The sequence below is a fragment of the Blastomyces dermatitidis genome (assembly GCF_000003525.1).
Source record: "Blastomyces dermatitidis ER-3 genomic scaffold supercont1.2, whole genome shotgun sequence".
In the NCBI taxonomy this organism is placed as follows: Eukaryota; Fungi; Ascomycota; class Eurotiomycetes; order Onygenales; family Ajellomycetaceae; genus Blastomyces; species Blastomyces dermatitidis.
Window position 1 is genome coordinate 2,859,780 of NW_025544775.1, and position 26,228 is coordinate 2,886,007.

The 26,228-nt window shown below is 46.5% G+C and overlaps 6 protein-coding genes across 8 annotated transcripts; 1 reads left to right on the top strand and 5 right to left on the bottom strand.

Moving 5' to 3' along the window:
• Nucleotides 1-241: 241 nt before the first annotated feature.
• On the bottom strand, nt 242-2,718 carry BDCG_01714 (cytochrome c oxidase subunit 5b). The gene is made up of 6 exons (XM_045417251.1): nt 2,470-2,718; nt 2,234-2,311; nt 1,898-2,056; nt 1,691-1,791; nt 1,494-1,587; nt 242-1,378 (listed from the first exon to the last, which is right to left on the bottom strand). The coding sequence occupies exons 1-6, from the start codon at nt 2,558-2,560 to the stop codon at nt 1,305-1,307; spliced, it is 597 nt and encodes a 198-aa protein (XP_045274113.1). The 5' UTR covers nt 2,561-2,718; the 3' UTR covers nt 242-1,304.
• Nucleotides 2,719-2,751: 33 nt separating this feature from the next.
• Nucleotides 2,752-8,649, bottom strand: BDCG_01715 (MYB DNA-binding domain-containing protein). Of its 3 annotated transcripts, none has more exons than XM_045417253.1 (4): nt 8,162-8,649; nt 7,402-8,031; nt 4,738-7,252; nt 2,790-4,640 (listed from the first exon to the last, which is right to left on the bottom strand). In XM_045417253.1, exons 3-4 carry the CDS (start codon nt 5,344-5,346, stop codon nt 4,521-4,523), a joined length of 729 nt encoding a protein of 242 aa, XP_045279724.1. In that variant the 5' UTR covers nt 5,347-7,252; nt 7,402-8,031; nt 8,162-8,649; the 3' UTR covers nt 2,790-4,520. The 3 variants fall into 3 exon arrangements, with proteins under 3 accessions (XP_045279723.1, XP_045279724.1, XP_045279725.1); XM_045417254.1 differs by having other exon boundaries at nt 2,867-4,640; nt 4,738-8,031; nt 8,162-8,261; nt 8,345-8,604; XM_045417252.1 differs by having other exon boundaries at nt 2,752-4,640; nt 4,738-8,031.
• A 3,325-nt stretch (nt 8,650-11,974) lies between these two features.
• Nucleotides 11,975-12,635, bottom strand: BDCG_16409 (uncharacterized protein; the record flags this gene model as incomplete). Its single annotated transcript, XM_045425650.1, has 2 exons — nt 11,975-12,348; nt 12,443-12,635. 2 exons carry the CDS (start codon nt 12,633-12,635, stop codon nt 11,975-11,977), a joined length of 567 nt encoding a protein of 188 aa, XP_045279726.1.
• Nucleotides 12,636-12,724: 89 nt separating this feature from the next.
• BDCG_16410 (uncharacterized protein) lies at nt 12,725-13,448 on the bottom strand (the record flags this gene model as incomplete). The annotated part of the gene is made up of 2 exons (XM_045425651.1): nt 12,725-13,064; nt 13,255-13,448. The coding sequence occupies 2 exons, from the start codon at nt 13,446-13,448 to the stop codon at nt 12,725-12,727; spliced, it is 534 nt and encodes a 177-aa protein (XP_045279727.1).
• A 454-nt stretch (nt 13,449-13,902) lies between these two features.
• On the bottom strand, nt 13,903-22,616 carry BDCG_01717 (mRNA splicing protein PRP8; the record flags this gene model as incomplete). Its single annotated transcript, XM_045417255.1, has 2 exons — nt 13,903-13,995; nt 14,070-22,616. 2 exons carry the CDS (start codon nt 22,614-22,616, stop codon nt 13,903-13,905), a joined length of 8,640 nt encoding a protein of 2,879 aa, XP_045274114.1.
• Nucleotides 22,617-22,740: 124 nt separating this feature from the next.
• On the top strand, nt 22,741-24,951 carry BDCG_01718 (50S ribosomal protein L34e). Its single transcript, XM_045417256.1, has 5 exons — nt 22,741-22,828; nt 22,919-23,106; nt 23,170-23,183; nt 23,283-23,406; nt 23,609-24,951. Exons 2-5 carry the CDS (start codon nt 23,083-23,085, stop codon nt 23,807-23,809), a joined length of 363 nt encoding a protein of 120 aa, XP_045274115.1. The 5' UTR covers nt 22,741-22,828; nt 22,919-23,082; the 3' UTR covers nt 23,810-24,951.
• Nucleotides 24,952-26,228: the final 1,277 nt, after the last annotated feature.

Below are 26,228 nucleotides of genomic sequence, written 5' to 3' on the forward strand. Positions count from 1 at the left end.
TGTTCAAATCCCAAATTACCACCACGATGAATATTACCCTGGACAGCCAGAAGAACAACACGCCCGTTTTCATGGCAATGGCAGAAATATGAAGAGGAAAAAGTCAAATTGATGCTGTTGATCCATCTTTATTTATTATTTATTTTTTTTCTCCTGCAGGTTGAAGGGTACAAAAAGAATTCGTGTGAAAAGTGAAGGCGGGAACAGACACAACGCAGCGTAACGACTGACGAGCGCTATGTCTCAACGGTTAACCGTTATCGGCGTCTCTCAAGAAAAGAAGGGGGCAAGCAGGTGGGAAAGGAGTCAAATGCAGAGAGACCGTGTGGATGAACAAGAAAAGTTTGAACATGCATCCCGGCATGGTACAACATCTAGGTAGAGGGGGAGGCTTTGTTGTGGAACGCCGAACTGGCGAATAGGGCTGAGCTAATGCCACTCCGGGGGGACTCAAGGGGACTCAAGGTGGACTCAACTTAATGCAGGGAGAGGCGGGGTTGTTGATTGTGATGGGCATATTCTATTAGACACAGGGTCAGAGGCTGGGAAGCGATATCTTAACGAACTAGTCACAGTTGATGATTATGTGGTGGTTGAAATAGGTGCATGTACTGTACTGGTGTTCTACATATTTTAAGTACGGGCGATTAGATCGAATACGATATACTGAGCAAGGTGTCAACTGAAGCGATTAAGATAATCTCCGATGATGGCTATTGATGGCATGTATGTCACAACACATATGCATCGTCTAGTATTCTGGGCTCTCCCAACCGGTCTTGGCGATTGCAGATCAACCAAGTCCAGGAAGTTGTACCGGACAGAATCGACATTGAACTTAGATAAGCGCGTAGCTAAAATCTTTTCTCAAATCGGTTCATAGCTCCTTTGCGCTACACCTGGATATTTGGCGGTACTAGCCAACATGTGATACCAGGCACTCAACAATCGAAAACCTCAAATATTCAAAAAAAGAATTCCCGCCTTCATTCATGGTGTAATACAAAAGCTGCAATAATCTACATATGAAAATAAGAAGGTAAATGTCAGCTAGGAGATGGAGTAGAGTCGGTATATGACCCACAGGAGGGCAATAAACTAAGATTGCACATGAGAAAGACACTGGGAGAGATAGGTTGTTTGCACGCATGTGCGTGGACATGAAAGAAACAAAACCGACTATGGCAAGTTGCTGTTTTGACACGTTTTACATTAGGTCCGCTGTGGATTCAAGTTTCAGAGCAGGTAGACAAGGTCAAGAACCTTTTCTCATTCTCTCAAAGTAAATCGGTTCCGGTATCTATTTATCTATACCAGTATTCGGGCTTGACGAAGTCGGCCATGGTCTTGGGATCCTCATGGACCTGGTGGTGTTCATCTAGAAAGCAAAAACGTCAGTATTGTGGGTAATGCTAGGTAACTTGAAAATACGAATATAACGACAAATTGACAGATCTAAGACATGAATCAATGCAACGACGAAGTTTACGTACCGTGAGCATGGGGATCGTCCTCAGGTCCAACATAGTCCATCTTAACGACGTTGCCACACTCTGAGCATCGCTCAATTGGTCGCTCGCGGGATACCTAGAATATGCATTAGTTAAAACATTCATCTATTTGCCTATAAAGCAAAATTATATGCATAACAACAGGAGGAGAATGGAACTTCGACTGGGAGCATCCTTACCGTGAGCCACACAACATCATGGGAGTCGGCGGGGTATCCAGTGCATCCGGCATATTGCTCATCGCCTCCAGATTTAACTATAATCGGGTTTTCGAAGGTTCCTGCCAAATTCGCATATCGACTTAGTCCCAAATATTACCCCGCGATCCCAGCCACACTAGCCAATATTGGGAGGAGATGCGGAAGGAAACACTAAATGTCACGCACCCATTCTCGACGCATCAAGAGGTCGCATATCAAAAACATCAATTCCGTGCATCTTCCCTAGAAGTTCAATTCTCTCCAAACCAGTTGCTTGTTCGTAGTCCGTAGGCATGGTTCCGGGCTTCGCACCGGGGGGTAGAAGGTCAGTTTGTTCCGCGATATCTATATCCGAACAGTTAGAAAGCTTGTTTTCAAGTGGGATGGGCCAATGTTATTCCGATAACAGTGATGACAAAGTGCTCGGAATGAATCAATGTCCCGTAAGACCATATTCAATTCCAAATGTCTAATTGAGACGACGATAGAGGTGTTTAGAACGGCCAGAATCTATTGACTAACCTTCGAAAGAAACTAATTTGCCAATAGGCTCGCCGGGCTTGGGGTCCCATTTGGATGTGGCCGGCTTCCCAGCATCACCTAGAAAAACAGAAAACTTGAAATTAGCAGGCAATTCAGACACTTGCCAGATCAGAAAGTGCCCTGTGGCATTGGCCATATACTGGACGGCAGTTGGAAGCCAATTGGGCGAATGTGAAGATCGACGGGAGAAAATCGTCAACAGAGCGGGCACATACGTCGGACAATTGATGTGGAAAAAGAGCGTCGGGCAAGAGCCTTAACGGGGGTGCGCCTAGCGAGGGCGAAGGCGGTCCGCTGAGCAAACATTGTGCCGACTGCCAATGGCTTTTCGAAATAGTAGTAGTTGCGGTTTGGAGAGCGAGGGTGGTGTGATATTATTTGGACAAGAAAGTTGAAGTTGAGGTTGACTTCCAAGCAACCAACCGGATCCGTCCGAGGAGAATCGTACGATTAGTCAGCACCAGCCAATGACTGTTTAGTTGTCATGTGATTGAATTCTGCCCTAATTGGTCAATTTGGTTCTTGCCGTGTTGGGTAGAGTTAGGGTTAGCTCTTCATTCCATTCTTGTAAGCACCTCCATGCCTGAGATTGATAGCAACAACCCCCCCTCCAAGGAACCAGAAGTCGGTGTATGAGCCTACCCTACCGGCATTTGCTATAGAATGAAATTGGAATAAAGGTCCTCCTTCTCCTCCGCTCTAGAGCGGTAACCCTTGGTTTCTCTTTCTCTGTTGGCCTGCCTGCGTGTAACCTTTGTCGCAGGACTTGCTAACGTGGCTCACCTTGCGATGTCGCAACAAACGGCCAAATCCGCCTTTCTCTATGCATAAAGAAACGGTGTGAGACTCCGGGGAGCACAGTAGACTACTGGGGCTACAGAAGTGAACAGGGGACTAAAAACTACACAAAGACACACACACAGGTCGGACAACCGGGGAAAAGGCCGTTCTGGGTTGACAGTTATGCCCTGTGTTAACCTTCCCCATTGTCAGCCTCGGAGTAGCCTCGTCCTCTCTAATAGACACTCTGCCGGTATCCTTGTGGATACTCAACACCCTGTCCGTGCCAAACAAAAGGACAAGCCACGATAGCGCACGAGGAGAAAGGGTTCTCAACGAAATGCAATACACAACAAAGACCTTGGACGTTCATTAAAAACAGCTCATACCAAGGTCCTATACAATCCTGCTCTATATTCATGCTTGAAGAACAAAAGAAATGTGAGTACAGAAATATGCTTGCCAGTGTTGTCACAAAACATCCACACTGCAGAAACATGAAGACCGACCAAAAGTAATAAGGAATGTTTCGAAATCGGGTATCAAAATATCGTATAAAGGAACCCCCCATTACTGATTATCTTCGTGGCGGTTTAACGTGACCTCCCAGAACCAGGCGGCCCCCCCCCCCCCCCACAAAAATCCGACATAGAAGTAAAGAAAAATATTATTAAAGAAAATGGAAACGACAGGAGAAGAAAACAGACACTGTTAGGAAATAATAATTATCAACGAGTGTGATGAGTAGAGGAAAATCGCAAACAAAACAAAACAAAAGAAATAGAAGTAAACAAACTCTATCCCAACCCACCGGAGAAAAACAGGATAAGAAAAGTAAACCTGGGTATCATTGTTGCGCAATGCCAAACGTTAACCAATCCCATTCATTCAACATGTATCATTAGTCGAAACAAGGAAACAAGGCAGATAAGACAAGTAGACTAGCCGTAGGATAGTCACAGACTTTCGGAGGCTGAGCATAACGGATACAGCCTGTTCGCGGTGAGAGGGCGATTCGCGACGCTACGTAAAGTAATTTGTGATCCGTGTGACTTGGAGTCGCTGCTATAATGCTGTTTCGGATCTCCAGCACCCGCCAACATGTCAGTCTTGAATTTTATATTTTGCTCTTTATTCTTTCTTTTTCAAGATAATGTTCTCGTACGCCCTCGAGGATGTATCGGATCAGCCTTAAACCCATCGTCGTTTCCATATTCTTTCGTCTCGGTTTAAGGGTTGTAGGAGGAAGGAGGTTGACAACATAAATCGAAGTTATTTGGAAGACCAGATAGGATTTCTTTGCGAACGCTGTAACCATAAGGCCGAGGGTACAAATAGGGAACAATGTAACTACTCCGACAGAACAGACGTACACATCCTAGTCGCACATATCCACGGGAAGAAAGCCCTAACCGCATCCTAGAAACTTCTCTTGAGTGGGCCCAAAAGCAAGAGATTTCTGCAATGATTTTCTGCGACAGCCTGTCTATAATTCTGCGGCTTTGTCTCGACAGGCTACAGGAGAGAACCCACTTCCAACCTTATTCGCGATCACACGCCAGCGATCATTTTCGTACTCGTGGATCGCGTTACGCAACCGTTGCACCTACAAGGGATGTTAGCCCAACAGATACCCTGTTTCCTTCACAATTGATTCGCAGTGCCTGATAACAAAAAAAGAAAAAGAAAAGTGATAGTCGTACCATCTCATCTGTCCAGACCGTTGCCTTGGCTTTCAATTTGGTGCAATAGCGAACTTGCAATGTGCCGCTGGTCCGACCAGGGAAGAAATCAGCAATTTGCTTCCACGTTAGGTTCTTATTTTCCTTCAGCTCTACCAGCAAGGCATCTTCCTCTGGGGTAAATTTTAGTTTGGGTCCTCGTGGTCGTGGTGCGGGATCTGGCATCCCTGGTTGGCCAACCACACTTGGAGGCCCAGACACTCCCCCAGGTGATGTCAATTCTGCATCGGAGCGTTGGGCCCCCACAAGAGTGGCTTGCGAAGGCAATCGATGATGATGGTGGTGTTGATGGTGCAGGGAGGAAGTCGGCTGGTATTCGTGTTGAGAGGGAGGCTGGTGGCGTGATGTGGGATCTGATTGCGCAGACAAGAGCATATCGGTGGACTGCCGCTCATCCCCGTGCGATGTCTCCGAGAGCATTGAAAGACTGAGTCCTGCTGTATGATCATCGCTTGGTTCCCCAGGACCGTCATCGATGCGCGCTCTTTTCGTTCCGTGTCGCTTACTCGCATACGATGGTAAGTGGAGCGGCCCGGTGTTAAAGTGAGGTGGAAGCTGGGGTGCTACCATCTGCGCGGGGAGTAAAACAGATGGTTGGATGTCGCGCACGGCGTTATGGGATCCTGCAGAGGACAACGCAATAGCGCCTGGCTGCCCGTGCTGCCCGTGTTGTTGCTGCTGCTGCTGCTGCTGCTGTTGCTGCTGTTGCTGCTGTTGCTGTTGCTGCGACGGCGGCGGCGATGCCTGCTGGTGGTGGTGATGTGATGGCTGTTGTTGTTGGAAAGATTGATGATGATGCTGACCACCTGGGAGGAAGGCAACATCAGGCCTCGCCGCATGATGAAGCGTCTGCGTAGACTGTTGATTTGCTTGGTAAACCAGCTGACTTTGTTGTTCCTGAGCTTTCGACTGTTCTTGTGCCGAGTAATCAATCTGATAATCCCGATACGGATCCGCCAGCGTCACGGTTGTGTACCGGCGCTGCTAGAGCTATCAAGCCCTAGCAGGCTATCCGATGATGCGCAAGTAACTCGGACTGTAGATTCAACGCGAAGCGCTACAAACCTGAAAGAAGTCCTGGCCTTTTGTTTTGTTTTTCGTTTTTGGAAGATCAACGTGTCAGAGGTATGGATCGCGTAGGACTTTTCTCCTTCGAGCTGCCTTCAGTGTGAGGAAATTGTTCCAGAGAGGGGCAGCGGAAGAGCGGTGGGAATCATGCAAGTTCAATTTGTAAAACAAAAATAATAATAAAAATTCAAATCACCCCGCCTTAAGAGACGAAGGGGGAGTTAAACACGCCGGAAGGGCAAGAGAGTTATTCCTAGGGGGTTATATCAGAACTAATGCTCGTTAATTGATTTTAGGGCTGAGGTCGGGGATTCGCGAAATGAGAACTTCTCGAACTTCTTGAGCGAAAGAAAGAAAGAACAATAGCGCATAGTAGTGTTATTATAGAGGTCAGTGGAAATAGACATCGTAGATCAGGCGGAACTGGGATGAGGGACCAGATTGATGGTTGTGCTAAAAGAGGGTTGGCATTAGGGGGTTATAATAGCAAGGACTATTTGCAACCCGCATCATAAATTAAAATGATGGGGCGGCTTTCAAGGGCTGGCGGCGGCCGCTTGAATAAGATATGTTGTCCAGAATAGGTGCCGTTAACTAGCCCTCTTCTAAAATTGGACTGGGGAATGATGGATCGAGTTCTAGGCGGTAATCTTACGCTTCCCTAGACGCGAACCTCGGGTGGGATCTAAGGTATATCAGAGATACCACTTTCCCTCGGATCAAAGATTAGGAGTGGAGATATAAAAGAGAAACTCCACAGATCAGATATCCATTCTGCGACCTCACACGATGCGAACTTCCCAAAAGCCGAGAGCAAAAGGAAGGTAAATCATGGAGTATCAATGTATGTGTGTACGATGCGACAGAAACAAACCCTTGAGTAACGGTCGGATTATTCAGGAACAAAAAGAAAGTTTAATAGGAATTGCGGAGAAAGCGGCGTTGGTGAATGATGCGGCTCCTCCCTGTCACCGACCAATTGCGCAAGGGAACATACTGCGAAAACTTGGGGTACCTGAACGGCGCCCGGAGAGGATCGTACTGTATACACCTTTGGAAAAATATAGAGGGAGGCGATCCTGTAAGTCACAAGTTGGTGGACAACAGAATGGAGAGAAAGCTCATCGCAGAGCAATGCGAAAGCAAACCTGCTTCATTTCGTACTGCGCGACTGCCACGACGATTGTCGACCGGGATTGAAGAGGTGAGAACCTCACATGTGCCGCCGGGTTCTGTTTCACTGTTCGGGACCATCCCTCACATTGTTCTCGTTATCGACAACGCGCTTCTTCAGTCTTGCCTGAGCAATAGACAAGCACCGATGATCCTATCCTTGTCGACCGGGTAGTGAAGCCAAGCCCGCGAGTGGCTCTATTCCATGCTCCCTGATCATCTTAATTCCTCGAGACTGTAACAGCTAATTAGTCTCCGCCAGCTCCTGAATGAAAGAAATTACAGCGGGCACGTCGCGTCAAGAATCCAAGCTAGACAGAGCTGGAGCGAGGCGTCAAACAAAGACGTGATCGACAAATAGCAAACTAAACTCGTCGTACCCACTCCCGCCGCTCAGTTTCAGTTTTAAGCCTTCTGCCCGTCCACCACGCTTAATTTAACTGCTGTTCCTGTTAATTATTCCTGTGTGATAAGCGATCGTAATATTATCCAGCTAGCCCGGAACCTTTGGGCCGAAAGGTCGAGGTAGCCAAAAGAGATTACGGGTATCGATAACGCAGAATTTCAGGATGTGGAATGACGCAGCCCGGCCTGGGTTTGACAAGTATGTCCCTTCACTAAATTTAGGTTCAGGCGAGCGGTAAGTTAACTAACTAGTTCATTTCTTCATCGACAGGGCCAAGGAGCTGGCTCAGTTTTGCCTAGTAATGCAGGGGAAATTGGTAGTTAATCTCGCCCCGCAAGATACTGATTATTGCTGATGTTACAAGGAGAGGTTTTTGACAAAGACTCCTTTCGGTCGCTATCCTTGTATCACAGCTTGGTCCAACGTGGAATTATGCCCTGTTGTTCCACCTCACGTAGCCGGTACAAAAGATGATGCCCTGGGCGAAGTACTGCAATGTATCATTTGCATGAAATACATTAGGGCGGGGGGGTCTGGAGGCTGTAGTGGGTACGCCCTTCATCTCGGGCTTCCAGTCAAAAACGGAGGCGGAATAATTGCCGATTTCACTACTTTTCAGTGAGCATATCATATGTGATTGTGATCCAGACATGAGGATCAAACGTCCAGGCATCGTAGATTCCCAGGATAGATCCTGGCGGGGCTAAGCCGCGTTGAAACACGCCTCAACAAACTAACCTCGGTGCTAATTGAGATTGGGTTCTTTGCCCCACGACGGAGGCTTCAGGATAAGATCATTGGCAAGCCGTGAAGCAGCGCGATTCAAAGTCCGAAACCTCTGTCCTTTTGAATGAAAGAGGGAGTTAGCGGCAGAAATTTCGGAGTGCAAGGGCAGCAGGCAACGTTTGGAATTCATCAGACGCAGGCAAATGTGGGGATCTAAATGACCCTCTGCTCAATAACTCTCATCTTGGATATTTTCCGAGGTTTTTGTCGCAACTGTCTGTTCAACCGAGGGCAGGAGGTAAGGAGGTAAGAAACGAGGACGGTGAAAGGTTCATATCTGGCCGGCAACTTGTTGCAGAGCGTAAGTTAACTAACTTAGCTGAGTTGCGGGTAAACTAGTTACGGAGTGGAGAGTACGGAGTAGTTGACGATCAATGGTTCCAGCACAAACTGCCCAGACCCAAACATCCCGAAATCCAACAAAGAATGGTATCCCCAGATAATATGATATATAATAACTAACTACTGATATAACAAGAGATAGATGTTGCTTTTAAAGTCCTATAGTAGGGTTTCTGAATACTCCTCAAAAGCCAAGCCCATCTTTCATTCAACAACAGGGCCCTATCATCAAGCATTTCACAGCTCAAACTATGCGCAAAACGAACAGTAGATAAAAGCGAGGTAAGCTATTTGGAGCTAGCATCTGATGAGGTTCCATTCAAATAGCAAAGCTTGAGCTCACCAACTGGGCATGAATTTCATGATGCAACAAGTTGGTCAATCCCAACATGCCACATCTCTTCACCCAATATCCATCCATATATAAATTTCCCAAGATTGCCCGTGTCCGCGACCTAATTCCAACATCTACTCATTCTTCTCACAGCAATCATTCCTTCCATTCAGGGGATCTACATAGCTGACCACCGCTGAAACTCTGCACTCTGCACCTCAATGAGCTAAACATGAAGCGCATTCCATATATATGAGGAGAAAAATTGCTTAATATCATGAGGATTAACTCAGAACTCGTGGTAATGACACACCTCCAATCCAAAGAGGACGAAAGAAAATGGAATCTTCCTACCGGTTTCTACCTGTAGTATGGAATAACAGGCTATATATAAAACAGAACTCTACCGACCCTCTTGCAGATCGGTCCCTGAGGCGATAAAAACTTCCTCCGGGCTCTTCTTTAATGTCGCCGTGACAAACAAGTTATGTTCTCGCATCACATTCACGGGCGTCTCTGTCATCGGCATCTCTGCTTACTGTTTTCCCGACATCCCATAGCGAGTGTAAAGTATATGCGCCCATCAGCCGAATCCGTGCCAATTAGCACCATGAGACTGCAGTAATTGCCCCAGAGCCTGCAAGTTAGACGAGCCGAACAAGGGCGCAGCGCAAGGGATTTTTAAAAGTTGTGTACATCGGGCAACAGATCGTTTGAGCCCGACTTTATGAAAGTTAATCTTCCGAAATCCCCAAGTTAGCACAAGAAAAATCTTCAAGAAAATTAGATGTGGACCATCTCCCTTTCCCCTTTTTCTGAACTCTGGGATAATTTATCTGCTGGCTTCCAGATGATGAACCGAGCTTCTCCGGAATAAAACGCGTGAAAGAAAACCTTGCTCAATCATGTCCATTATTATTTAGCTTTGACAAAAAAGGGACGACGCTCTCAATGATTGATTGGTTTCACCTGGAACCCCTTCCTCCTCCCGTTCCACTCAAAACGTGATTTCTTCTGAAGACCGGGAAACCCACCCGAAAAAGAGTGTTGTCCAGTCTAGGATCAGAAATATTGACGAGGATTGGCGCGCACTCGGGCTCTCATTTCGATATGTCTTCGAAAACGTTGTCGGCACATACCAAATACGGACAGACAGAGAGCTATTTAATGGCTCCCACAGCATTAAGTTAACCTTATTCTGCCTCATCCTCCGATAAATAGCTCATCTTTTCCCATCCAAGCTTGAGGCAAGCAGGTGTCATTGATTGAAGAAGCCCCTGAATATCATGCCACATACAAACTGTTACCAGAAAAGCACCTCGGTACTGCGTACATTCCATTCTTGTAGTAACTAACCCTTGCATCTTTCTTTGGCTCAGATCACACAAATCATCGATATTCTCAGCTACTTACCTGACCGGCAAATTTTTGCTGTTCTCTGTCTTCGAAAGGGAATTCCAAATTCCAATCTGAAATTATTGACAAGTGGGGGGGGGGGGGGGGGGGAACAATTATTCTTTCTTCGGCCAACCAGAGATCAACTTTTCGCCAATAAGTTCCTTCCTTCCTCCCCGTCTCGTCCCGTCCGTCCCCCCTTCTTCCCCAAGCAGGGAGGTGACATTAGTCCCAAGTTGAAATGGATGTGAACAAATTCTTGTCACATATGTTGATGGCTAGTTGTGTTTTCTCGTCTTCTTCCTACGGGCAGGTCAGGTCGCCTTGGTTAGGAAGCGTCAGGCAGGAAATCTGAGTTTGGTTTTTCATCGGGATTTGTACGGGGAGGGAGGGGGAAAAGGCGAAGGCGAAGGAACCTGTCTGGTTGGTGGAAACGCGTTCTTTATAATGGCATCCCTGACTATACCTGCTCTTCCGAACAACCGAGACCAACAATGTATGACACCACGAACCGAATGGGGCGGTCGAAGAGGGGTTCAAATAAAAAATGAGAACACTAATTCCTGTTCAGTGGTGCATAAAATCAAGAAACATATACCTGATCAGGAGCAAGACTCCGTTTATGCTACTTAGGGTATTGATTATGCTATTTGAAGCATTTAACTCTGCTCCCTTTTCAGCCACCCCTCGAATGGAAAGATCATGTTACAGCTGACTAGTTCTAGGGTAGGAGGTTTCATTGACACTTCGAACTATGACACTAGATATGAGAACTAGCCTGTTGAGTCCATTCAAGACGCCTGACAATGAAGTTTTATTTGTAGACTAGGACGCAATTCATATGAAGCGAAAAGAGGGTTGAAACGTATGACGCCCGCGAAGGTGTTGCACTCTGCGCCATCCAAGCGTTCTCCTCCCTGATCCTAGCTGGAAATCAAAGGGATAAGCAGATCCAAGCGGCTAAGTTTGGTTAGGATGTTTGATCTCTTTTAGCTCGGAGGCTATCCATTTGGTCGTAATTTAGCACATAAAGGTCAGCAGGTTTTGATGCCCGAGAAAGTACTTACAGTCTGTACTGTGGTCTGAGATTTAAAATGAGGTAGGTGTATGGGAGTCATGGAGCTTTGGCAGTAGTAATAAGTGTTTCGGAGTATGATGATGGAATAGCACCATCTTCTTGTAAAGTAGAAAGAGAGATAAAGAAGAGGTCGATGCAAACAAAGTACGGGGACACTCTCAGGCCCAATGCTGATCAAGATAGGTGGGAAACTGAACTCATACTCTTGCCTCTAGATGTACTGCATATAAATACCTCATAAGGAGAACGCTCTAACGACAATAACAGGAGATAAGCCTTTAAAAAGTCCGATATGCACTTATGATTAATTTCTAAGGAAACGGTTGCTAACACTAATAAACTGCCCGGTTCACGCGAGCAAGTGTCAGGCACGCAATCTGATGAAGCATAGCATTCGCAATTCCAATATCGACGTGCTGTCGAGGTTAGACAGTCAAGTATTCCTTGAACTTGATATTATGGGATTCTAAGATTGAAAGCCCATAAAGCTGTCTCCGGGTTGCATAACTATTCAAGTTTTGGCATGTCTCCTCTATCGTTCGTTATATACGTAAGGTTCAACGCTCTTAAAGCACGGTTAGATTGAAATCCATGCCCCTATTCACGTTCCCGATAACTAACATCCATCCAAAAACAATCCGACTATGACTTTCGCCTCCGTACTGTGTAGAAGCTGTTTCCAATTTTGCCTGTCGACAAATTCTGCCGTGGTATGCCCCGCGAAACGTAGAAGCTGGACTCCAGTTCGAACCAAGGACCGTACCAGCCCATTCTTTTCGTTCTCATCTCCTGGATCCGCACAGAATCCACTCCAATCGTTTCCAATTGCATTGTTGATGATCTCGCGTCCATGAATTATGATGGCAGATCTAAATCTGCGCGCGACAGGAGAGGTTGGAGGTGGTGGGTCGGATGGCGTGGAGGACGCCAGAGTCCATAAATTGCCATAATTGGCGAGGTTGCGCGCATGATACGAGTCATTCATGCCTTCTATCCAAGGCCAGCACAGAAGAGTAGGCAGCGCTCCTAGGCTGCTGGAGCTTCGAAGCTAAAAAGTAGAGATGAAGGTGTGCGAGTAGCTGACCCATATCCCCATTGACACCGCGGCCAGGGCCCGAGAATTCCCAGTCAATCACACCTAGTTTGGGCATTAAAGCGGACGGGTCCGAAGAGTCAATGAGGATCCCGCCTGGCCATAGATCGCCGATTATAAAAGAGCGTTCCTCGCCAGATATACCGCGTTCATAGTCTTGCTCCACTATCTCAGATAGATTCATGAAAGCGGGAATGTTGTATTCCTCCAAATGCCGCTTGATAGGTAATAGTTACCGCTATGTCCCGTACCAAATCTGTCGTATTCGGGTTTTTATAAAGCCCGGCAGATCGGTTGCTCCAAAGTATGTTGTAACGGCCTCAAGCGTCGATTCGAATGTAGGTTAGCAAAGAAATGTCCCAACCTTCGACCGATTGAGCGCCATAAATTTCCATTAGACAAAATCGCCTGGAATTGACATTGATTCTCTCCGGGGGGTGGCGGAGATAAGTAATCTGACAGTGGAGTTAGGTTCCCCAAATCTTCGATGATGAGCAGATGAGAATCTTTATCATGGTGAATGAGCCGGGGAACGAGAACATCAGACGCGCGTGGAAGAGGAACCAATGGGCTATCGAATTGCGAAAAGAGCCAACGTATTGGCTTCGATTGTCTATAGTATAGTTACTAAATGCTCCGAACATGTACCACAGAATTGAACCTAGAATAGAGTTGAATTGTGGTGGCAGGGATACATTTTAGGTCCGGTATCATACCTATCTCACACGATCAAATGAAGCCTGTGCCCCTACCAGAGCAACATACGGTGGAGCATACTTCACCATCAAACTCCCATACCATACCCAGAAAATTTCCCTGGATCACGAAATTCTTGACTTCCCTTCTCAGTTCCACCCTGCGTCGTTTCTATAGGGCGAATCAATGCCGATCTTACTGCTCGAACCGTGACGTTGACGATGCCCCCGGTCAGAGGGCGTATGGACCAGGTCGCAGCTGGGTCATGCTCGTGGAAATAGGCTTCAAAATCGAAGGACATGGTAGCTGTGAGGTAGATATTGCACGCTGGATACTCCTGCTTCAGATTGGAAAATGTAGCTTTGGTTTTGAAATCACCGTTGCGGGGTGGGCGTCGATCTTAAAGATCAAGAGCAGGCTATGAAGGCCTAGTGACCTAATGAATACAGTGAATAAGTAATTCATGCAGTTTCCGCGACTTAACCTACCAAACGTATAGATTATATTGGCATTACTTTTATTATTAGGGAAAAGAAGGCAACGCGGTGGGGTTTCCACAGTGCAGCACATGCTACATTCAAAGTACAGTACATGCAATTACATGAGCAAATTAGATATAACAGAATGGAAGAAAATGAAAATATCATGAATCACTCGCCTAGAATTTCATCAATAAAACACAAAGTACCCAAGTGAATAAATCAACGCCTTTTTATTCAACACATGAGTCCTTAAAGACTGGAAACTCGATACAATTATGCAAAGTTATCGACCCTATCAACCCAGATATCCTCGAGCTCAGCAAAATTCTGGAAATGTAGTGGGCGGTGTTGGTCGTCATAGAAGCGCTACAAGAGAAGCAGACGTTAGTAATCATGTAGACAAATTTGCATAATAAAACCAGCATAGAGGCAAAACTTACCAATGGAGTATCAATCTTCACATAAACAGGTCGCTTTTCCATGCTGCTGAAGGAACTTCCCATAAAGCTATAGTTCCAGACGTTGTTCTCCGGAACCAAAAAGTAACCACGTATCTTATCACTAAGCAGGAGTTGGCACTTCTCCCCCAAGCTGGTTGAGAAGCCTTGAGGTTGATCAGAAGAGGTGTCCTTATTTTCAGCGCCCCATTTATAGCCTTGGGGTGTTAAGGCCCATGCGCTCAGCGACACGGAACCTGGGGTGAACGAGACAGTCATCGTCACCGTTTTCTTGTCCCAGGACGGGTGCGCATTCATGAGACGTGCGTGCTGCGTTACATCCATAGCTGTCATATACGACGGTTCGTTTCCAGAGAGTGTATGAATGATACCAAGGGGCTCAAGAGAGTTGAGATACTCATGCTGGGGAAGTTGTTGCGGCAATTGAATATCACGAGTATTTCCAACTTGTGGAATCATAACGATAGTCCGGATCTCCTTGACTTGATCGTTGTCAGGCGGCGAAGCTCCATAGAGATATCCGGCAACCTGCACTCGAAGATCTGCGATTGTGATGAACCGCTTCAAGACATTCTTTGGCATGATATATGTGTAGTGTCCTTCCTCTTGGATATCATCAGAAGAAATATAGATGTTGTTGGCCCGGGTCCGAAGATTTGAAGTCGCAATAGCCCTAGTCCTCCATTCGGTCTTCGAGGCAAAGGCTTGTTGTTCATACTGAGAAGTAGTCGTGACAACAATTTCTTCTCCTCGGACGTTTTGGGTTTTCGTCGTGACAGCTGTGAGCTGCTTCTGCTCCTCCTGCTGTTTTTCAATTTCGGCGGCCTGCTGACGTTGCATGGACGGCGCGCTAATTTCCATTCCGAGAATGATATCACGAACTTCGCTGCTAGTCAGACTTTGTGTGTTGACGTTATTCTTTTTACCGTAGTCATTAAGAATCAAGTCACGGAGTTGCACTTCAACCTTGATCCAGTCCTCATCTGACAGCGTTGGCCAAATGTGGTGCTCTTGGGTAATAACTGTTTTATCAGGACGAAGGAGGATTTTAGTTTTCTCGGGGTTCACATGGAGGGCTCGTAGTATTAGTACAAGTCGGGAAAACGCAGTGTACGACGATATTGTCTTCAACCACTCATCGTAAAGGTTGAAAAGAACCATCTGTGGCTCGGTTGCACGCAGGATCATGTCCGCAAGCTTTTCGACCTTCATCGCAGCTTGGAAAGGTAGCTGAAGCTCGGACGCCCGGATAGAGATATTGGGGAAATCTAGCAGGTGAACTTCAAGTGGATCGAGAAGGCCCTTCCTTGTGACGATTAGTTGCTTCGGCTGTTCTTCGACTGGCAAAGATCTGATCAGTGCTGCAACTTCCTCCGCCGTTTTCCATTTGGCTAATTGGCCAAGACGTTTTTGGCCTGCCCAGACACTTGTATGGATGATTTTAAGGAAAAGTTGACCTGTGCGTGGATTGAAAATGAAAATGGCACCATTGATTGGTTTTGTCGTCAAATTACCTTCGAATGTTTTATGAATCGTGACACGGTAGACGTTAGTGTCATCAATAAAAAGCTGGATTTGGTTACTAAACAATTCGGAGTAGTTTTGGGAATTCAAGAATTCCTGGTTGCTCTCTGAGGCGTAGAGCTGGAGACCTTTTCGAATACGTTCTCTTAGGACGTACAAGGCAGGATTTGCCTTCATGATTTTGGCCATAGCTTGCTGCACCAGAGCCTTCAAACCAGGGAAGTATTGGCCATAGGCCGAGTATAGGTTGTATGCCAGGTCAATGCCAATCATTAGGCCAGTTGCGGATGGATATATGCTCATGCTGTCTGTTGTATAATCGAGGTACTTGGCACGAACGTACCTCTCGATATCATGAGAATCGTAGTCGCCATAACGCAGCTGTACATCCAACCAAAATTTGTTCGTCGTAGTAGGTTCAATGACGTCCTTGGTGTCAAAAAGAAGAGATGGTCTTGTGACATTCCACTTGTGGGTAGCGAATAGTAGGATATCTGCACATGAGCTATTCATCTTATAAGATTTCCTAGGGTGGATAGTCTCTTTCTGTACAGTTTCGATACCCAACTGCTCCAATTCTTGGTCAAATACTTGACAGAGGTCCATGACAACAGACTCGTGAATCTTTTGCCACAAATGAGCACGGAAGATTTGAATCAATGAAATCTTCAAGGTTGGAATCTTCCCGTGTAGGAATATGCCCGTCAAGTCAAGCTGAACCTGGAAACCCACGTAGACATTTGCACGATTAATTGTTGGTGACCACCACAAGGTAAAGCGACGGTTGGGAATCTGATTCAAACCAGATCTCTGCGCGTTGGTCAACTTCTTGAATTTCATAGATTCTTCAAAACCACTGTTGTGTAGCACAAGGAAATCGTGTCGTAGGTAGAGTTGGTCCTTATCGACTCGGAAGCCAGCCCACTCCGTCATGTCCCGTTCAAGATGGATCCCCTTGATAGCGAAACTATGATCTTGGGAAATAATTCTCTTGACGCCCCTCTTTCGTGCTAGGAGGCTAGGAACTTCTGCCACATTTCCGGATATCCTGGCAGAAAGATGCGATTTACATTCTGCGCCAGCCGGGTTATGCAGCTTAAGCTGATCCGTAGAAACACTCAGACCTAGGGACCGTGCCAACACGACGATGTCCCAGAAAAGAGAGGGTGCAATGCGTTCGCTCTCGCTGAAGCCGAACGTATTCTCGTGTTGGCAATACCAACCATCACCATCGATCAGCCCTGCAAGAAGAGCGAGGCGGATTGATCGTGAGTTATTCATGTACACTGAAGGTATATGTTTCTTTTCAACTGCATGGCCGGCTGTGCCACGTGCAACTAACCCTAATTCTTCGAATGCGCGCAGGAGCGAACCTACGCTAGTACTGCTAGTAGGTCGAGTGAGGATATTTCCAAGGATTTGTTCTTCCTCGTGGGGAGCGAGATCCCCATATGCTCGAAATCCCGTCCGCAGGCGGTGTTTATGTCCGGGGACGCGTTCAGTCAAACCCTGAGTTTCATCTTCAATGCGCTCCGTATCAAACAAGTCGACTTCGGGTTCTTCTCCGGACGACGCTTGGTTAATCATGGTCTCTTTACGCAACCCGCCCTTATCCACTACTTGTGCGAGATCCAACCCGGGGCTACGCAGTGACAGAAGGTTCATCGAAGTCATGGCTGAGGATTCAGAAAGAGGATGGCGACTATGGCGGCTTGACGAGGTCTTCGTGCCGGAGGCCAGACCATGTTTTGCCGGTGTCTGAAAGATATGGTGGTGATGTGAGTCGGCTGCTTCTGTTTGCACAGCGGCGAGCCGTTGCTTGAAGATGGTCTGTCGCGCTTCACGGGGGATCGGTCGTTGCGTTTCTCCTTTCGAAGGTAGGCCACTGAGACAAGTGGTGTAACTGGGTAGTGCATGCGATACATGATGCAGATCCAACTCAGCGGCATGGTTGATGAGAAACTCACGGGCTTCTTCTTCAGGACTAGTGTAGATAGTGGTACTCGGGCGAACTCCATCGCATAGCCAAAGGGCAAGGTAATATGGGTCAATTGGTACGCTTTGCTCGGCCAGCTCGAAGCCAGGAGATCTAAAAAGTCGATAAAGATGCATTTCTTCGGGATCAAGAGCAGCAAAATCAGAAGCTGTCATTTCCACAGTGTCATAGTGCTCCGCTACTGAAACTGACGCTCCGCCGCCCTGACCATTTTGGTCTTTCTTCTCGCGGTGAAGAACAAGAATATGGTTTGGCGTTACAACAAGATCTTCTTTTTCTGCGTCAATCTTGATGCGATACAGACGATCACGTCCACTGACAATATTGAAGGCACGCCGGGGTCCGCCGTCGGGGCCAAGCAGCAGGTCTCCTTCTCTCACACTTTCCACTCCAACCTTAGTACCATCGTACCGAAGCAGCTGTGTTCCTTTGGCAAGACAGGCACGTTCCCAAAACAATCCCTCCCATGAAGGGAATGCGGTCGCCTTGAACAGGGTGTGCTCCAGGATCGTTTCAACACCCCCGAGGGCCTGAATAACGTCGGTTCGATAGGCATTGAGGTTCCACAATTTACCGTCATGCCTCTGACTTGTCCACCAGAAAGGATTGCTCTTCATCAATTGGTAAGTTTTGAACTCGGTTCGAGTGCGGAAACCTTTGTCGAAACTAAGAGTACTTCGGTCTTTTTGGAAAAGTGTATTGATACGCGGAAGGCCGCGATCCCAACTGTCTTCCAAATCCTCAAGTGTCAGTCGTCGATTTTGTTGATTTGCCTCTTGTCGCTTCTGAGAGTATTCCATCCACACACGTTGCGAGTCGGTAAACTCGGCCTCCCAAGGTATTATATATCTAAAGATGTTAGGGATCAAAGTTTCCTCATCGTGGGACATACCCGCTCGGTAGTGGGTGACGCCAGTGTCAGTCTGCTTCCACCAACGTTTGTCGCTGGCCGGAATAAGTATGTGAGAGCCGGAAATCATTCCCAGGCCTCCCAATTCCTTTGGGGTGTAGAATACGGCCGGAGGGAAACGAGACGGCATTTTCGAGTTCAGGCCGATCTTAACCCGGGTTTGGATTTTGGTTTCGCATTTAACTATCGTATCCAAGAGGTTAACAGTTGACACCGCGGCTTCTCGATAATATGTGAACAGAGCGATCAAACTCGTATTCCACTTATTGGCAATCTTAGTAAACGTAGTCGAGCCAGACGACATTAGAATTTGCCTGATCCGATTGTTGAACTTCTGGATATCCTCTTCCGTGACTTGCAAGAACGCGTATGCAGTTCGTTCTTTGGTCGTGTTATTGGCCAACGACCAGACACTGTCTTTAACTTGGAACTCGTCATTCTGGTTGCGGATCTTCGGTAAAATGCGGACCTCGAATCCACACATCGAAAATAGCAGGTTTGGATTGTCCTTGCTATACACACTAGCAAAAGTGTCATCCCACTCAATTGTGGTAATAGATCTTGGAAGGCGGTTCTTTAGATCCCAAAAAACGGCACGACCCAAATTAACGTCATGTCTCATCAACCGCATTCTCGAGTCCCTAGGCCAACACTTTTTATTTTTATACCCGATCACGTTTTCGAAATTCGGGTCTGGCTGCTCGGTCAAAAATCTTTGAATAAGGTCTCGCGATTCATCGGCCGAGAATCTTAGGAACACCCAAATTTTGTCAATATATCTTGTGTAGAGACGAATAGGGTGTCTAGTTTCAGTTGCCCGGTCTCTAAACTGTAAGAAATCATTTGGGCTCTGGGGAGGACCTGCAATTTCGCTGGCTCGTTGCAAGCCCAACAGGAGCAGATCGATCACGAGACCATAATACTGGAAGACAAAGCCAGAGAATTGGAGGCCACGGATCATACCGTAACTATTGGTATGATTCATGTCCTTGTAGTTGAGCTGAACATTATTTTTTGACGTGATGTAATCAGCCAAGTTGTGGTCCATAATGAGTCGGAGGAGTCGATTAAGTAGGGTGAGGTCAATTTTCTCATAAACTTTAGATAGCTCTGTCTCAATCATAACATTACACTCGCCATCGGCAGTTTCCCAAACATTCGATAGGTTGTTAATTCCTTGAGCCCATTTGTACGTGAGCAGAGGGGGCACCTCGGAATCCGATGGTTTGATCCAGGCTGGAAATAGGTGACGCTGATCCGCTTGGTACCAAAGATATTGATCCAAGTACGCATCGGTTATTTTCTCAATGGGCTCGATGTCGTACACCGGGTTGATGTTGGAATAGTTGTCGTTCATGTCGATACCAACTTCCTTGAAAGCTCGCTGTGTGAGAAGAAATCTCTTAATTCTCGCAAGGGTTGTGCCTGGGGAATCATAGGCTTGTTCAATTAGAGCAAGTTCTTCCCGCTGGCTTTGATTCAGGCGGCCCTTAACAGAATATGCCTCGCGCAAACGCTCGAGGGCCAAAATTAAAATCTTTGTATCATGCTTGTAAGATACGCTGGGGAACGGAATAGGGGAGAATTTTCGAGATTCCAGCCAATGGACAGTGGTAGTATAAATGGCGACAGCTTCTTCCGAAGAGACGTAAGGGCCGTCTTTCAGATAGTTGTGTTGTCTCTCTTGTTCAGCTTTGAGCCAGAGTCGCGTGAGTCGTCCGAGGTTTTTCTTAGCCACAGTCTTATCAACCGTTGCTCCGCGCCGAATACGCTCTCGATTGTAGTGGGCAACGGAAATCCACCAATCCGCCTTACTCTTAACATACCTTAGGATGATGTTCTCGATAGGAGCAGGAAGTCCCGGCACTTTCCAAGGGATGTTACTCTTCCAGCATCTCCAAGCCTCCGAGAGATGTTGTAAAACGGTGTTGACCTTATTTTGTTTAATGCCTTCGGGCATCATGTCCATAAGATCTGCCATTACGGAAGCACGAAGTTCAAGATCGAAATGGGACTCAACACGTTGCTTCGTAACAGTCTTCGCGACGCCTTTGCTGTGACGCCCTTCAAATTGACGAGAGAGTAAGTTTCCGAGCCAACGCTCCAGGAGCGGAATAATCCCTCTCAGGAAAAAGAGCCAAACCCTCCAAGCAGGTGCCCAGAATCCACATCCAGGGCCCTTTCCGACTGGACCGGAATTAAAGCGATAGTATATGAGATGCTTCAAGTCTTTGCAAGATCTGATCTGGTGCATGAGCTTGTACTTGTATCTGTACATGCCGGTCAGCTGGCCAACATGGTTGAAAGCGTAAAGGATGCCGTCGGCCAGTTGGAAAGCATCGATATTACCCAAACGGTATTGAACTTGGGCATCAACGATCAGCTTTGTCAGGCGAAGAATCTCTCGCATTAGATGGAAAGCATTCCCAAAGCGGGACTTTTTTCTCTCCTTTGTCGTCAAAGTCTTCACTGGTTTCAAATTGAAGTTATAGTCCAGATGTAAATAAGTCAAATTTTTGCGATGAATCAACAGGTTCAACATGTTAAATCCTTGGCGACAGACTTGGAGCCCAGCTTCCACCCAATCGATGGTTGTTTGTTGGAAGAATTTTGTGCCTTTCAACGTCCTCAAAAGATTCTGCTTGCTTTGCGCCTTAGGTTTCTTCCGGTGTAACTCGTTCAAAACGTAAGTCTTTAAAAGCTTCTGGTATGAGACACGGACCTTTACAGGTTGGCCTGGCGGACAGTGCTCCAGGTACCATTGCTTCACAAGTGGTACGTCCTGTGCCCGAACCATTTTACCAGAGCGCCGGTCAAATGGGTATGGCGCCCACCAAAGAGCGATTGCTGAGGCCGTTTCACTGGTGTACAACTCTTCGTCGCCCAAGAATGGCTCAGCATTTCCCGGAAGTGTGAATTCATCCTCGTCATTTCCAGCTCCAAAAATTTGATCTTCGTGGCTGACAGTTATGTTCTTGGGGGCGACGGAACGGGACGATATGGGATTAATGACAGGGTCAAAATAAAATGCAGGGAGGTTAGGTTCTGACCGGACATAAACGATCTGAGGATAAGAGTACCAAGAGAGCTTGACACTTCGTGGTAACGAGTTATATACGTAAGGGAAGGCGACTCGGTATTCCGTTCGGATTGGAGCTCTGAAAATGATACGATCTATCGCATTGAATTCGCCAAAATCTTCATCATTTGGGTCGACGTCTTTATATAACGGCTCAAATCGGGGGCCGCCAGGGATCGCCACATTAAGAGCTTTTGCGGTTAAAAAGCTGTTCAGATCGAACATGTGGAAATAATTATTGTCTACTACGTCGCTAAGTAATTGACGACTTAAGCGATATAGCGTTGCCATTTGGGGAAGTGTCAAATTCCACTCCTTATAGCTAGGGCCATTCACGTGGGGAGTATCAAGGAGTGGACGATGATCGTAAAACCACTCGAATACAGGACTATCTTCAGATTCGTCAAGTTCCATCTGAATGGGTTCCAAAGGTTCGACATCTTCAATGTTTTCCGACCATGACAACGGTGGCTCTTCATCATCGAAAGGAGGAAAACGCATTCTTTTGAAGTGCCGACGGTCGCTTTTCTCTCGTCGCATCGTCATCCACATTGTAGCCCATTGCGCATGAAAGACGGGTTCAATAACTCGGGGGATCTCGTTGACTAAGGTCAAGCAGCCATTCACATGATAAAGCACCTTAACCTCCCGAGCGGACTCCCAAGGCATCGGCATATTTTCCAGCAACTTGAGCACGGCATGAGGCATGAATTTTAATGCTCCCAAGTAGCTCCTCTTGTCGGTGCTGAACTTTTTCTGTGACACATCTCCTATATCCTTCACAATCTTCCGCAAATGTTCTGGTGGCAGATCTGACTTCTGGCTTTCTACAAACCCGGCTTTCCTCTTCTCCCCGAAACGGTTTCGTTGCGTCCGCAGCCATTCGGTTTTCTTTTGGGCAAACTTTGCAACCAAGGGGTCGGCTGGGGGCCGGTATCCGGGAGGTGGGGGAGCAAGAGGCATCGACGGGGGAGCTGCAGCTCCCCATCCCGGAGGCGGAGGAGGAGGAAGAGATGCCATGGTGAGCGCGAAAGGCACCAAATAACCAAGTCTACCTCGCCTCTAGCTGATGATGGCAACTCAGGCGAAAATGCGGGTTACGTCCAGCTTCACCATCAGTAAACAAATGTCTTCGATGTCCAGGAAAACATCCAAATGCGCCGTAATGATTAACAAAGATTCCAACGCGACAGAGTAGATCAGAAGGTCTCCCGCGTGGATAAGACTGGGATGTTTGTTCATCCTTCGACATCTGAAGCAACGCGTTGGAAGAAATCCTCCAGGTGGCGGGTGAAGTACGAAATCCGCTAATCCATATTTAGATTAGTGTCTTCTCGCCAAATCGTTTAGCGTACGTCCCGAATTTGCATGCAACACACACACAAAATCGAATCGAACGTTGAAAAGCCAGACGACGACAACGACAACGACGCGCCATCTCCCCGAGCCAGAGCTTAGCGACAGCAGCGATTAGAGGACAGTCACAATGGCAAATACCAGACTTCAATACGTAAGTGAAATGGATAATCGCTACGATAGCTACAGAAAACTAATTTACTTTTTCTCCGGATAGCGACGACGGAATCCGTATGTACAAATTCTCCATCTCGAACCGCTGCGAAATCTATCGCCTTGGTGGATGGAATTTTTAACATAGATGGTGGTTCTGACAAATGGGTGAATCAGGTACAACACACGGTCAAACAAAGTCCGCATCATCAAGACCCCAGGAGGCAAGCTCCGATACCTTCACATCAAGAAGAAGGGAACAGCGCCAAAATGCGGTGACTGCGGTATCAAACTCCCAGGCGTGAGTCTCATCTAGCGAGTTCCTATATTTTTGTGGCATTTTTTGGCATCAAATCGGGGGGAGATGTGTATGAAACAGTTTGGACGGACATCTTTTCAACCCAGATAAAGGACACTGGAAAATTCCGATTCGGATTACGTACGACACGCTAGAACTATCGCCAGGTTACTGATCTTGTTTCTTCTTTTTTTAAAAACATCAGGTTCCCGCCCTCCGACCCCGTGAATATTCTCAGATCTCCCGACCCAAGAAGTCTGTGTCCCGTGTCTATGGCGGCTCCCGCTGCGGTGGTTGCGTCAAGGACCGCATCGTCCGTGCTTTCCTTATCGAGGAGCAGAAGATCGTGAAGAAGGTGCTGAAGGAATCACAAGAAAAGGCTGCTGCTTCGTCGAAGAAGCGTTAATCTAGTGAAGGTGGGAGGTGGGAAGTTGCTGTGGATATTGTTCGATTGTTCCGGCGTTCCGAGGGACGAAAATGGCGGGAAACCACGACATACGGAAGGGTCAGTCATGGCTGTGATTTTTCTTTTTTCTTTTTCCTTTTTTTTTTTTTTTTGTTTTCTGTTGTGCCATTGATGTGATCTTATTCCAGTCAATGATGGGTTGAGTTTGCTTGGTTCTGGAATGTCCCCAGGTTTCCGCCGAGATAGAAGTGTAGGCAAATTTTCAATCCATCACATATTCAAAAATAAATTTAACGTCATTTCATCCTATGATTCAGCTTCTCTATTCACTGATATTTCACATTTCCGGTTATTCGCCCCTTCTGATTCCGACTAACAATGTTTCCTTTCCAACCCTTCTTTTCCTAAGGGCTTATTTGTCTGTTTCTCGCAAGGAGATAGGCAGTCAACGCATATGAGTTCCTCAACAGTCGACCAATCAGCTATCTAGCTAGGTAGTTGATGTCTTATTCCCATTACAGAAAAACCACAGTCGTACTGTGAGACCGGTCCAGGTTCGTACAAGTCAAGACAACCCTTATTGTCGTAGGATATATCAAGGTTCAGATTTTCCATCCTGGAGCTACGTCGTTGCCAGTCCCAGGAAAATCTTGTGCAACCCAAAAATATCCAATGCTCGCGAAGTCCCAACTTTTTCGAATTGTTTCACCCTACCCGTGGACGTTTTTGATGATATCAACACCACGCAGTGTGTAATCTTTCGCGCCCTGTCCGGCTTCAGGAATATTTCAGTTGAGGATAAGTGTCGTACATCCCAGCGGGTGACTACAGCGACAATAAAAACTAGTTTAGTTCCGTGAGGCTCGGTGTTTTCTAATTTGAGGCTACCATGCAAAACGATGCAGGGCTAGCCTCACAGGTATTGGTGAAGCAGATGCCAGGCTTGGTCTATGCATCCCCGGGAGGACGGGTAACTGTGAACCTGGAATGCAATAGTAGCCCTGCTTCATTTGTGCAGTGGTCGCAGCCTTACCACAACAGTCCTACTGCAGAAAGCCAACATTGATGCGTCACCCTTCCTTTGCATAGAAATGTGGGACGCTTTACTTGCAATACTTACAACGCGACCATTGAGGAGTACAGCTACTTATCTGCGCATGGGAAATTGACAGATGACAGCTTGCTAATATGCAACTATGTCTTAAAGACATGCAAGGTAATGCAAGCAATTTGAACGGCTATTGTATCTTGAGCTGTCGGTTACATAGCTGGAATTTGTTTCTCTTTACGCACAGATCAATTATCCCGTATTCCCAAACCGATGCAATGAGGTTGGTCTGTGACCGTCAGCGATGTCCCCGTTGGCTTCCTCAACTCTGTGGCAAAGAAGGAACTGGTCCCGGATAAATAATTATTTTGGGTAAAAAGGGAACATCCATGGGTAATTGTGAAAGGGGAGCACCAACATACAGCAGCTGGTATGCCCTTTTGTATGCCTCGCATTTTACCCGCGGGGAGCAGCATTCTGCAGACACATAGATATCATGGTCTCAAGGTACATGTGCACGTATAGTAGTGTCCAAGAAGTTAGTGTACTAGGGGCTCAGTGCCGAGCATCCCCTCATATACCATACCCCTCTTCTTTGAAGTTCTTCCTTGATTCCTCAACCACTCAACATCCACACTATAGGCCAAAATATGCCTTTCAAATCAAGAACATTGTGTAAAGAGCATTTTCCAGCTATTATATGAACAGGAATATTCATTTCTATCTATTACTCGGACTTTGAAATTACTCTGCTCTATTATATTCTCTATTATCTATTATGAAAATGTAGAAAGAAGAAGAATATATAAACTTGAAAAAATAATCTCAAAGATGTTCTACTGTAACGTGGCGGAACCGAAGCGGTGGCTAGCCGGTGGCGACACGTAGGGGTAGTTGTTTGGGAAGCTGTATGGGTGGGCTTGACTATCTTGCTTGAATAGCGAGCTCATAGGCTACAGGGTTATTGCGAGGATATCACAGATATGATACTTAGTATACTAAGAAGATTGTATGAGGCACACAGTAACTCTTGTGTATATTATTCCTGTAGAAGAAAAAGACAAATCACTGACTTCTTTGATGAGGAGTCAGTATCTAGCTATTCTATATAGACAATGAGTGAATACTCTTCTCTCATTTCATAAGCAAGAATAGCTGGAGTAATACCTCAGCAGCATCTCACTGTCAAGAAAGAGTAATCTGCTGATCTTGTATAGAAGTGAAGTTCTCATATTCATTAATCAGATCTTTCTATAATATATCTGAATGATGTTATAGAGTGATTGAAAACCAGTTCAGATGAGATGAAATCATTCATATAAAAGCAATGAGCTGTGTGAAACTGTAATAGAGTCTTGATACAGCTAGAAG